We start from the raw sequence: 12742 nt of genomic DNA on the forward strand, positions 1-12742 counted from the left end.
TGAAAACCAGAACAGTCCAGCTATTACAGTTTGCACTGGGAAGAGTAACCAAAAAAGGTCAGTTCTTTAGGAAAAGATGGCTGTACGCAGACAGTATAATAATGTCTCCTAACACTCTCCTAGAGAGGAAATTTGTCACTCAGTCAGATACAGTCACAGGGGTTCAGCCAACAAGTCTGGTCTTTATTCTCCAGTCAGAAAATATTGCTGGCAAAAATGCTTTACTAGGGAAAAAAATATTTGTTTTAAACTGCTAACTGGAAACCAATGAGTATCAAATCAAAAACCCAACACAGTTGTACTAATTCTTTGAACTGTTTTACACTTTCAAGCTAACAATTCATGTTTCAAACTTCATGGGGTGTCAAATATTTACTTTTGTGTGCCATCCACCTGATACCCCTAAACACGGTAGCTTTTCAATAATGTGATTGACGGTATATGGCCATACCCAATCTTTCACTGGAGCATGCTTGCGTATGTCTACACTGCAACATAAGCCCAGGAATAGAACTCGAGTTAACAGACTTTAGGTTTGTTAACCTAGGGCTTGAGGGTCTGTACTCATTTGTAACCCCAGAGGAATTGTTAAACCCTGGGTCCCAACCTGGTGCTCCAGCATCTACACTGCATTATGCAGCCTGAGTTCAATCACCCATATTCAAGACTTCCTCCCAAAACTTCCCCAAGCACTCTCCCAAAATGTGGCCACTCTAGCCCTTTGTTGGTGGTGCAGTGTCAGAAAATTTAACTGTCCACCAAATTTGACTGTCCAGAGAACAAAGAAAGTTAGTCTGTGGGACAGTGGAATACTTTTGGTGGACTCCCAGAGCACATTTTCCAGTAGGACTGTATCTACAGTGCAAAGTACTTGGGCTTGAACCGGGGGTCCCAGCTTGACTCAGGCTTGGACCCTCCAGTCTCATGGGATCCTGGGACCCTGGATCCAATCCCTGGGTGATTTGTGTGTAGACAGAAGTGGGGTTTGGCTTGAGCCTGAGTTTGAACCCAGGGCTTACACTGAAGTGTAGACATACCTTTGCTGTATATATGAAAACCTGACCTAAAGCATGTGGACTTAATTCATCTTTATTCACCAAGGACCAGTTCTTGCTCCCACTGAAGTCAAGGGGAGTTTTGCCACTGACATGGACAGCACCAGGATTTGTAACAACTTTTAATAGGATCTGTAAAACAAATTACTCCTGAGGGAATTCTGTGGCACTGCACATGTGCAGAATTCATGTCCCCCACTGATTTTTTTTTCTCAGCACAATATAAGATTCTGCTGGAGAGGCGCTGCAATTACACCTTTCACGCACCAGAGGCTGCTGTGGCACCAGAAGAGATGGCAGCCAGCCAGAGAGGCTGCATTCCTTGCAGTAAGGCCAGGTGAGGAGGCACTGGATGGACAGAGTGGGACATGTGGCGCTGCTTTGGGTGTGTGTGTCACAGACTGGGGTTCAGAAGGGCTAGTGGGGGGAACAGACTGGGGTGTGGGCTCAGGAGCTAGTCGGGTGACAGCATTGAGCCAGAGGCTGAATGGGAGGTGGGCTGCAGGGCCACATGGGGACAGGTGATGGGGGGCTGCAGGGCCACGTGAGGACAGGGTAGGGGGTTAGGAACACATTGGGATGAGGGGGGGGGGATGGAGGGCCACATGGGGATGGGGCGGGGGATGCAGGGACACACAGGGACAGGGGCAGATGTGCCTGACTGAATGGGAGAGGCTAGGGGATCAGCCAGGATCTGCATAGGGTAGGCTCCCCAACTCCCTAACAATCCCTCCCCCTCCCCCAAAAAACCTGTTCCATATTCTCTTGCCCATACCCAGCAATCCTCCAGGTTCACTCTCTGGCTCTTCCCCAGCAATTACTTCCCTCTCCCTCAGCTCCTCCATTATGCCTGACTTCCCCAAGCCTTTGCACTTTTTCAGAAGCATGCAAGAAATATGTTTCTATATTGTAGTTTAAATTAATTACTCAACATTCTGTATTAATATGTCTAGTTAGGAATCTATCTGTCAAAAAATAATTCCCTGAATCTTTTGGTTTTGCTGTTGTCTGTATTGTTACAGACATACTTGCTGACAAGTATTTTGAAATAATTGACCAAAATAATTGAAATGGGTGTGATTATATTATATTATTTTGACAAATAAAATATGCAGAATTTTGCAGAATTTTCAAATATTGTGCACAGAATTTTTAATTTTTGGCGCAGAATTCCCCCAGGAGTAACAAATGTAATGATCCAGCGTTCTTCAACAGATAAACCATAGGCCTAGATCCTGGCTCATGCAAGCAGAAGGGCTATGTTGCAACCTAAGTCCCCAAAAGTTGTTATGCCTATCTCAGGGCCTTGTCTACAATGAGGGTAACTACAGGGTAGCTACACCAGGGTAAGTGCACCCTTGCAAAACCGCAGTGATTTGCACCAGTGCAACTTCACAGTTCATATGGGTGCAGTGTGTCCACGTTAGGGGGTTGAATCAGTGCAAAAAACCCTCTGTGCAGATAGCACCTTAGCTAGAGTTCCTTTGCGAGATCATGGGAATGCCCCCCAGAGCAGAAGCTCTGCTGCCTTTGGAAAAGGTGAGGAGAGAATTCACTAGCATAACTCATCACATTCTGATGAATGGGGAAGAGGGGTCAGAGGGTCAGGACCTAGAGTTGCCTGGTCGAAAAGGACCCTGGCCATTAAAAGTCCAGTCTGTGGCTCCGCATGGCTCCCGAAAGTGGCCACCATGTCTGGTTCCTAGGCTCAGAGGTGGCCAGGGAGGCTCTGTGCACTGTCCCCGCCCTGAGCGCCAGCTCCGCAGATCCCATTGGCCAGGGACCGTGTTTAATGGGAGCTGTAGGGGCAGCGCCTGCGAGCGTAGGCAACATGCAGAGCCCCCTGGCCCTTCCGCCTAGGAGCTGGACATGCTAGATGCTTCCGGGAGCCGCCTGAGGTAAGCACCACCCAGCTGGAGTCCGCATCCCAAACCCCCTCCCACACCCCAACTGTCTCCCGGAGCCCGCACCCCCTCCCACACCCCAACCCCCTGTCCCAGCCCTGAGGCCCCTCCCGCACCCAAGCTCCCTCCTGGAGCCCGCACCCCACAGCCCCTCCTGCACCCGAAACCCCTCATCCCCAGACCAACCCCAGAGCCCACACCCCCCAGCCAAAGCCCGCACCCCCTTCCACACCACAGCCCTCTGCCCCAGCCCGGAGCCCCCTCCTACACCCTGAACCCCTCATTTCTGGCCCCACTCCAGAGCCCGCACCCCCAGCCAGAGCCCTCACTCCCACCCACATCCCAACCCTCTTCCCCAGCCCAGTGAAAGTGAGGGAGGGAGGGGGGGATGGAGTTAGTGGGGGGCGGGGCCTCGGGGAAGGGGTGGGGAAAAGGCAGGGCAGGGCAAGGGTGTTCGGTTTTGTGCAATTAGGAAGTTGGCAATCCTACCTGGACCTCACCCTTTCAAGCAGTGAGCGCACTCTGAATGACTCGTGGGGAGCAGGGCTTGTTCTCCCCAGCCATGCTCTGGCTGGACCCCATGAAGGGCCCCCTTAGGCCATGTCTACACTTACAAGCTTACAGTGACACAGCTCTCCCGTGGACCTAATAAAACCAGCTCAATGAGCGGCAGTAGCTATGTCAGTGGGATCATGTTGAACTGACCAGTCAACCACACACCTCGTTTGGAACCGGAAGTACACCATGAGGCAGCAGCAGAGACCAAAACAAAAAACCGAATACAGTACAGCACTGTGTTAAATGTAAACTACTACAAAAATAAAGGGACAGCGTCATTTTTCTTCTGCATAGTAAAGTTTCAAAGCTGTATTAAGTCAATGTTCAGTTGTAAACTTTTGAAAGAACAACCATAACATCTTGTTCAGAGTTACAAACATTTCAGAGTTACAAACAACCTCCATTCCTCAGGTGTTCGTAACTCTGAGGTTCTCCTCAACTTGGTATGTGATATTTGACTATTTGAATTTTACATCCCCATACCCAGTCAGGGGGTTTTGAATACCTCAGATAACGTTCTAAGGAGCAATTGGTAAGGAGAACACCCACTTCTATTATGCATAACAATGATTTAGAACTGGTGATTTTTTGTGTTCCTTAGTTAGCTAGTCCTCCCAAAGAAGCAAATGAACGGAAAAGAATGTCTGTGGATAGTGTCCGACACAAAGTAGGAAAATCAGTAATGTGCATTGATACCACTAAAACAATGCTGCTTTGTGAGCCAGCACTTCTTCAGAGTCACAATTTGGTCTGGGCATTCAAACACAGCAGGGAAGTCATCCACCGCATTAGTAGGATCTAAAAACCCCTCAAAATGCAGGTATACAAAACCTACTGTGACCATTTCAAATCTCTCTCTTGTAAGGGGCACACAAATTTAGCTCCATCCTGCAGTTAACTTTGAGCTGACCAAGGGGCATAAGAAATTGAAGCTAAGTACAGCATCTTACAGCAAAAAGCAGGCTGACAACCTTTAACACTGTTCCACAAACAAGGGCAAAGCCTTCTTCACTCAAAAGAAGAAAATCAAAGTATTTTCTTGAGACTTGTTTGTTTGTATCCATAGCACTTTCAAACAGCTGCCTCCAATTATTTCATAATAATCGTCACCACTAGTTAAAAACCACACCGGCCTGCTAACTGAAATGAGAAAGTGAGGCTTTTTGGAAAGTACATGATTAAGCAAAAGCCTTTTATTGTTTTAAAGATGAATGCAAAGCATTTAATTAACACTCACTGAAAAAATAAGATAATGGCTTACTTGACTGTGATGGGAAATATAGAGATTTAATCTGAACACCAGATCAGGTCTGAGTGTCTAACTCCCTTTGGACACAATGTTATCACATTCATGCTTCCATCATCATCCTCAGTATGATGCTGAATAATGTGGCCCCAAATTTAGATCCACAGATTGTAGTGAATACCAGTGTAACATGAGAAAAACAACACAGCCGGTCCCATTTTAGAATAAATTAGGTATTAAAAAGGCGCGTGTGTGTGTTTGTGTGTGTGGGTGTGGGTGTGTGCACGCGCAAAGCTATTTTCAGTCATTCAAATAACAGCCATCCCTGTCATTTGTTGTGTGTTTTTCTGGAGTCGCGGTAGAAAGGAAAAGCAGCATTGTACATGCTCCAAGAGCAAGGCAGACTCCTCATAAAAAGACTAGTGAGACTTCCCTATTTTGTATCTACAACACTCAGGCCTACACTTTCCGATTTAAAAACATCAACATGTCTTTTCATCATGCCATTTACAAAGTGGCATTATCTGTAAAACTCTTGCAACTTTGCTCCATAAAACGTGTCCTATGATGACAGCAAATAAACCCTTTCTGGGTCAAGTTCATATTTTAAACACCAAGTCTGAGAAGCAGTTGTTTAGCTACCCAATATTACATAATGTTAAGAATTCATCATATTTAAGTGTTTGCTGATCTTCAGAATTTAAAGCTAACCTATACACACACACACACACACAAACACACCTTTTTTCACTATCTGTACATTGTATAAATACTGACTGGGTGCAAAAGCAATAGCAACGAACTATTGCCCAGAGTTAAAATTGTTCTTGCAATTGAGCCCTGGACAATATGTTAAAATACACCAGGGATCATTTAATCCACTGGGAATATTTTTAATGCTGCTTTTGTCCTCTAACTCAGTAAATATTCATTTTAACCTTTTAAATTTTGTTTTAACCATTTACTGATTATGTATTTTTCTTAGAGCTGACTTCAAATGGAAGTTAAAGAGACATCACAAAGCAGACATATAATGACACCAGAGGTATCTTCTGTGTGTGGAATTCTGACAAGTCATTCTGGTTTGGAGGGCAAAATCACATGCTAATCTGGGTCAAATGCATACATATAAACTGATTACAATAGTTCAAAAATCCAAAAGATTAATAAATCAATCTAAATACTGCATATGACCCTGATCCTGCAAAGACTTGCTTAACTTTGCCCATGTCAGAGACTATTCATCTGTGTAAAGTCAAGAACATGTGCAAGTGTTTGCAGGACTGAGGTTTACAGGCCTGATCCTGCAGCAGTGAAGTCAATGGGAGTTTTGCTACTAAATTCAGTGAGTGCAGGATCAAGACCTACGCGTGCCTGCATGTGTAAAAACATTGCCAGACTGGAACAAAATAATGATCCATCTAGTATGGCATCCTGTTTCCAGGAGTGCCTTCAGAAGAAGGTTAAAATGTAGCTATACCCACCTATACAGAACTCTGTCTAGACAGTCATATTTTACACTGTATTTTTACACTTTAGAAACACTTGTATAACTTGTCATGCCAACAAAACCTCATTCAATTAAACTGAAATGGGGATGTGTATGTATAGGGGAGATTTTGCTGGCTTGGTTTTTTTTACAGATATTGATTTATATATATATATATATATATATATATATGAATACGCATCAGCTTTGGAAGATACTGTTTGCCCATTCACCCAACACCATATTCCTCCCCCCCTCCGTCCCCTCCATAATCATAAAACTAAATTGTGGGTGAATATATTTTGTGCCTGGGCTGGTATATTTTTCAGGCCATCATGAATGGCTGGAGGATATATGTACAGTACACACAGCATGCTGGGGATATCAGAACGCTACATCATCATAGTGGCAAATAAAGTTCCTTTGCAGGAAACAAGAAGTTGTGATGGGCGTGCTGGAGGCTTTCCCTGCCTTTGCCACTGACAGACATGTCATTTTGTACGTAGGCTGGTAAACACAGGAGACAGCAGGTTGCCGCACATCACACAAGTGCACTAGTAGCATCTGCTACCCAGGCACCCTGCGTTGGTGGCATCCAGTGCTCACGCCCCATTTATTCACACTGTCCACAGTAGTAGCACCAGAGCCTATGCCCCCTGGGCTGACAGCACCTGATGCCCACACACCTGTGCCAATGGCCCTCAGTATCCATGCATTCTACATTGACAGCACCCGGTACTCATGCCCCACACCAGTGGCACTCAGTACCCCCATCTCATATTGGTGACACCTCGTATGCCCCATACCAGCGGCTCCTAGTCCCCAACATCCAACACCAGAGACACCCAGTGCCCCATGTCTCATACCAGCGGCTCCTAGTCCCCAACATCCAACACCAGAGACACCCAGTGCCCCATGTCCCATACCAGCGGCTCCTAGTCCCCAACATCCAACACCAGAGACACCCAGTGCCCCATGTCTCATACCAGCGGCTCCTAGTCCCCAACATCCAACACCAGAGACACCCAGTGCCCCATGTCTCATACCAGCGGCTCCTAGTCCCCAACATCCAACACCAGAGACACCCAGTGCCCCATGTCCCATACCAGCGGCTCCTAGTCCCCAACATCCAACACCAGAGACACCCAGTGCCCCATGTCTCATACCAGCGGCTCCTAGTCCCCAACATCCAACACCAGAGACACCCAGTGCCCCATGTCCCATACCAGCGGCTCCTAGTCCCCAACATCCAACACCAGAGACACCCAGTGCCCCATGTCCCATACCAGCGGCTCCTAGTCCCCAACATCCAACACCAGAGACACCCAGTGCCCCATGTCTCATACCAGCGGCTCCTAGTCCCCAACATCCAACACCAGAGACGCCCAGTGCCCCATGTCCCATACCAGCGGCTCCTAGTCCCCAACATCCAACACCAGAGACACCCAGTGCCCCATGCCTGTGGCTCCAAGTACCGAACTCCCGCCACCAGTGGCGCCTGATGCTCAGGCACTCTGCATCTATGGCACCCTACGCTCACACTCCCCACGCTGACCGGACCAGTCTCTCTGTCCCTGCCCCACTGGCACCAGGTGCCCACACAGAGGCGCACAACCTGCAGGCGACGCCGTCAGCTGGAAGGAGACAGGATCTGACTCACCGCAATGAGGGCTGAGTTCCTCTGCCCCGCCTCGGCCGCTGAGCCCGGCGGCTGCTGCTGCTCCCCGTCGATCCCACTCCTGCCCCCAGCAGCCCCGTTGCTGAGCAGCTGCGGGTGATAGTCCGGCGGCGCGGCAGAGGGAGCCGGGCCGGCGCTGCCCGCCCCCTTGCTGTGCTTGCCGCTCTTCCTGGCCCCCTGGCCGTGCTGCACCAGGTTCAGCAGCTGCAGGGTGCTCTCCCGCTCGCGGTCCGAGCTCTCCGCCCGGCCCCGCTCGTAGCGTCCCTCGCAGCTCTGGTGGTGCTGGCGGCAGACGGCGATGCGGGCTCGCAGCCGCTCCACGATGGCGCTGTGCACCCGGGGGGCCACCGTGCCCCCTCCCAGGAGACCGGCCCCGAGATCCGGGGCCTGGGGGGGAGCCGTGTCCCCCATCCTGCCGGCCACGCTGCTGCTCGCTGCTCCGGCTGGGTCGCGCCTGCGATGCTGCCCCTGACAACGCTGAGCTCTGGTCTCACTGCCACATGGATGGGGACGGAGAGGGAGGGATGGGCTGGCTCGGGGGGAGAAGGGATCCCGAGCCCGGGCCCGGCAGTCCCCCAGATCTCGATCAGCCTCCCCCACCCCCACCCCTTAGCAATCGGGCTTGACCTCTCTGGAGGAGCTTGCCAGAGCTGGGGTGGGGGCGGGATGGGATTGACCCGCGATCGCTAGGTATTTGCCAACATAGAATTAAAGATGATGGGCGGTTTGCGTCCCAAGACTGCAGATGACCATTTGAAGGAGGGAGATTAAAACAAATTAGAACAAGGGAGAGGGTAAAGGGCTCATGGATGCACACAGCAAAAATCCTGGGGGGGAGGGAGGCGGGGGGGCAAGAGACCTGTCTCAAGGGGAATAATAATGAAACAAATCAAACCACCAACCCACTGCCTTAAAAAAAAAACGAGTCCCCCAGACGGAGGGACTCTCCCTCCCAAATGAGTGAAACTTGGCGGCTTTATTTAATTATTTAATGTTCGGGAGGAGGGAGAGATTCTTTAAGGGGAAATTTCTCTAGAGGAAGAAATTGCAGCGATGGGGCGAAGGACCTCAAAGACTGCCCCTTGTTTTGGTTTGTTTTAATTTGGTCGAGAGGATTTTTTTTTATAAGCCTTCAAGAAACTGCAGATAAAGGGGGCGGAGGAGGAGGTTCAGATGAGTTAAGTCTTTGTGTTTTCTCGTCTCTCTCTCTCTGTCTCTCTCTCTTTGCTCTCCAGTCTTCTTGTCTTATTACTGTCTCCAGCTGTCTGCTGCTAATATTGTAGCTCCGCTAAAAAGAAAAGAGACGGATCCCCAGTTGGTAACAATGTCCGCAACTGGACTTTCAGACCATGCTTTGCTTTCTATTAATCCAGCCACTCTGTGAAATCCGTATTAAGTGTTTATATCCACCCCGGACCCCCTCCCCCAGCAATAAAAGCAAGCTAAGAACGTAGGCAAACATCACCTTTAGCATATTTTCCCTTATACGCCACTTCTCACTCCCCCCGATATTTCGGTTGCAAGTACAATATCAAGAAAAGCACGAGAAAACACACACACAGAGAGAGACATATCGCGCTTCAGAGCCATTAGAAATGATAGTGAAACTTACGAACTTCCAGCATTTCGCACCGGGAGTAGTCCACTGCTTTTCCTTTGTGGGTTTGTATCTTCCATCCCCCAAACAGCGGGGCTAGGTGTCTGTGGTGCAGTTATCAGCGATGCCTCTGCCGGATTCCCCCGCTTGATAAGTGAAAAGTACCTTGCAACATCCCTTTCTCTTTCTTGTCTGTTGTTAGCTGCTTTGCTGATACTGACTCACTGCACGGGGGTTACGGGTACACACAGGCTTTCATTGTGCTCGGATAAAGCAGAGCGGCGGCGGCGGAGAAAGCGTCTGGGGAAGCCCTAGTGGAAGGCCGGTGTCACTGCAGGAAAGAGTAATGGGCACGGAGAAGAGGCAAAAGAGAAACACGAAGCCTCCAAGCGGCAAAGGAGGTGAATGAAGAGAGAAGCCAATTATGAACTATGGTCCCAGTGATTTATTTGTATGGATGCAAGCCAAGGAAATCCCCTTTGCCGTCCCCAGGTTTATATGCTACCTCTTCCCTGGCTCTGAATGTCCAATAACTTCCCTTATTGGTAGGGAATAAATTTCCCTCCTTCCGTATATATATCTTTGTGTTGCCTAATCATCCACTCATTATATTAGGGCAGGCTGCTTACCCTCCTGCCCTAGCATCAAGCCCTTTGTGCAATTACTAGAAGTTTCACAGATAAATCACAGCTATGAACTCTCTTAGCAGTTGGATTTCCCCGCAGTACAAGTGGAAAAACAAAAGTAGCCATTCTTGTGCAATGCCCTGTATACATATCGGAGCAGACCAAGGGTCTTTGTGGTCTAGGCTGGGATTCAGGAGCTTTGGGTTCAGTTCCCAGCTCTGACCCAGACTTCCTGTGTGTACTTGGGCAACTGATGTAGGCCCAGGTCTTTACATGCCTAACTCCCATTCAAATAAATAGGAGTTAGGCACCTAAATATCTTTAATGATCTGGGCTCTAATCTCCGTGTTTCAGTCCCCCTCTGTAAAATGAACACAATAATACTTCTTTTGTCTGCCTTCTCCATTTAGGCTATAAAATCTTTGGGGCAGGGACTGCTTCTCATGATTGTGATTATATAGCACAATGGGGCACCCCATTCTCATTTGGTACTACTGGAATACCAGTAAGAACATTAGTTAACCATCTGCTAAAGTGCTTTACTGAATTGGGTCCTTTAATTTTGAGCCATTTCAGCAATTCGTTTTTCAGTGATGCTTCTTGTCTCTAGTTAAAATGACTGCAGTTTGTAAACTTTTTGACTCTCATTTAGTTTTCCCATCTAAAGATACTGTTTGAACACATTCTGTAGCCTTTGTGGGATTGTTTAACTTAACAAGTTCAAGGAGTGCTATGTTCATCCTGTATCCATTTTTTCTTGTGGACAACTACAATGCCCTTGTTTATTATGGACAAGGCTCAGGTGTTGCTATGCATACATTGCAAAATAGACCTCTTCAACATAAAACTCATTTTTGAGATACAAAAAACTAATAAAAACCCAGGAGAGTCCTTAAAAGTTAGCTTTGTGTACATATTCTTTCACAAACGTCAAATTTTTAATTTTAGATCACATTCATTTATTGCCCAGACTAAAACTATATATATATATATATATATATATATATATATATATATATATAAAACATCCAGATTAATGGAAATGAACAACAAGGTGTGGTATCCTATCAGTTGTCTGCAATGCTATTTAAGAGGAGTAAAAAGAAAACACAATTGTTCTAACAGTTTGCTACGTCATGTATTTTCTTAAGCTCTTTAGTTCTGACCTCTGTACCCAATTTATAAATGTACATTTCTCATTTTTTTAAAAAAATCAACAAAATATAATCAGTAATTCAAATTTATAGGTGTTTGATGTGTGCAACATATTTACCATATTTACATGTATTTATCTAACACACCCACACTGTTTATCCAGAATGACTAAAAGAAGGTTAGAGCTTTGGGCCTTTATTTATTCAAATAAAAATATACTAGCTAAGTTAGAAATGGGAATACATGTAATTGCCTTCTGATATGCTAGAAATTTACTTTCTCACACTGGATGCTCATTATCCATTCTGGCCTTAAAAATCTAGGAATTTACCGACAGTATATACACCAGTCTTTGAAAGGAGGTGGTCAAAAAGAGCACCTACGCAATCCCCTCTTTCACAACTTTCAGCATAAACACTAATGCCCAGTTCCCAAGAAGCTATTCTGCCCCAAGAACTGACTCCAGTTAGAGAGACTGAGGCAGAGAGCACATGCTGTTCTGCTTGCGGAAACTCCTCACTAAATAATTTGCATCACAAAACTAACACAGAACTTCTTTAAAGACTCAAAGGTGCTCTCATATTAAGAAAAGAACTTGTAAGTGACAGCCCTATCTGGTGGCTCCTGCCATAACAATTAAGTACAGACACTGTTTACTTTATTTTCTTAAATAACAAGAAAATTAAATGTAAAAAGCAATATTAACGGATAATTTACGTCACAAATTTAAATGCAAAAATTTTAAGAAATGAAGTTAAGCTTCTCTTATTAACATTAACTCTCCCACATTGCACACACTGCATACTCAGATGGTTAATAGGATTTAAAAAAATATATCCTCCATATATGCAAATTAATATTACTTTACCAAGCATGTTTAAATTTTGTTGTCTTCTATTCACTTATATCCCTTACCATTTCGTTAACGTAGTCTTGAATTTTGTAGTGATCCATTTAAGTATACTAAATCAGAAATCCAGAATTTTATTTGATGGAATAAATGTCGTAATGGAATCAAGATTTCCCATTACTGTATTTTAAGAGGTATCATTAAGTTTCTCTCCACTCTGCAAAAGGTAACATGTAATAATGGGACATGGGGCTAGTCGGGAAAGGCTGCTAAGCAGCATACATCTCACCCACTTCAAACAAATATTTGGGGCTCGCTGGGAATTCTAGCCGGTCACAGAGGCAGAGCTGGGAAGCAGCTGTTTATTCTATATGGCAGTGCTGCACTACTAGTCCCCATGTAACCCTTTGGAGCAAATGCATGTAGGGTTCTGAAATATCTCTGGCCACAGTTCCCACCAGCTTCTTCCTTTCCAGATACCACATTACCGGACAAACCCATCCACAGCCTTAATTGCATTGTCTTACCTTTGACAAGGATATCCTGGTCTAAGTCCTAGGAATTAAGGCCAGGCTTTTTGGAAA

At 46.3% G+C, this 12742-nt stretch overlaps 1 protein-coding gene across 2 annotated transcripts in view; it reads right to left on the reverse strand.

Moving 5' to 3' along the window:
* Nucleotides 1-11098, reverse strand: part of MAML2 (mastermind like transcriptional coactivator 2) — a 301446-nt gene extending 290348 nt beyond the window's left edge. Inside the window, exons 1-2 of one of the 2 annotated variants that reach the window (XM_073337823.1) lie at nt 9547-11098; nt 7913-9218 (exon numbers count right to left, since the gene is read on the reverse strand). In XM_073337823.1, the coding sequence (XP_073193924.1) occupies nt 7913-8341 (429 nt within the window). In that variant the 5' untranslated portion in view covers nt 8342-9218; nt 9547-11098. Of the gene's footprint in view, nt 1-7912; nt 9219-9542 lie in introns of both variants that reach the window. The other variant, XM_073337815.1, reaches the window with a different exon arrangement.
* Between the last annotated feature and the right edge of the window lie 1644 nt (nt 11099-12742).

This window comes from Lepidochelys kempii, chromosome 1 (assembly GCF_965140265.1).
Source record: "Lepidochelys kempii isolate rLepKem1 chromosome 1, rLepKem1.hap2, whole genome shotgun sequence".
In the NCBI taxonomy this organism is placed as follows: Eukaryota; Metazoa; Chordata; order Testudines; family Cheloniidae; genus Lepidochelys; species Lepidochelys kempii.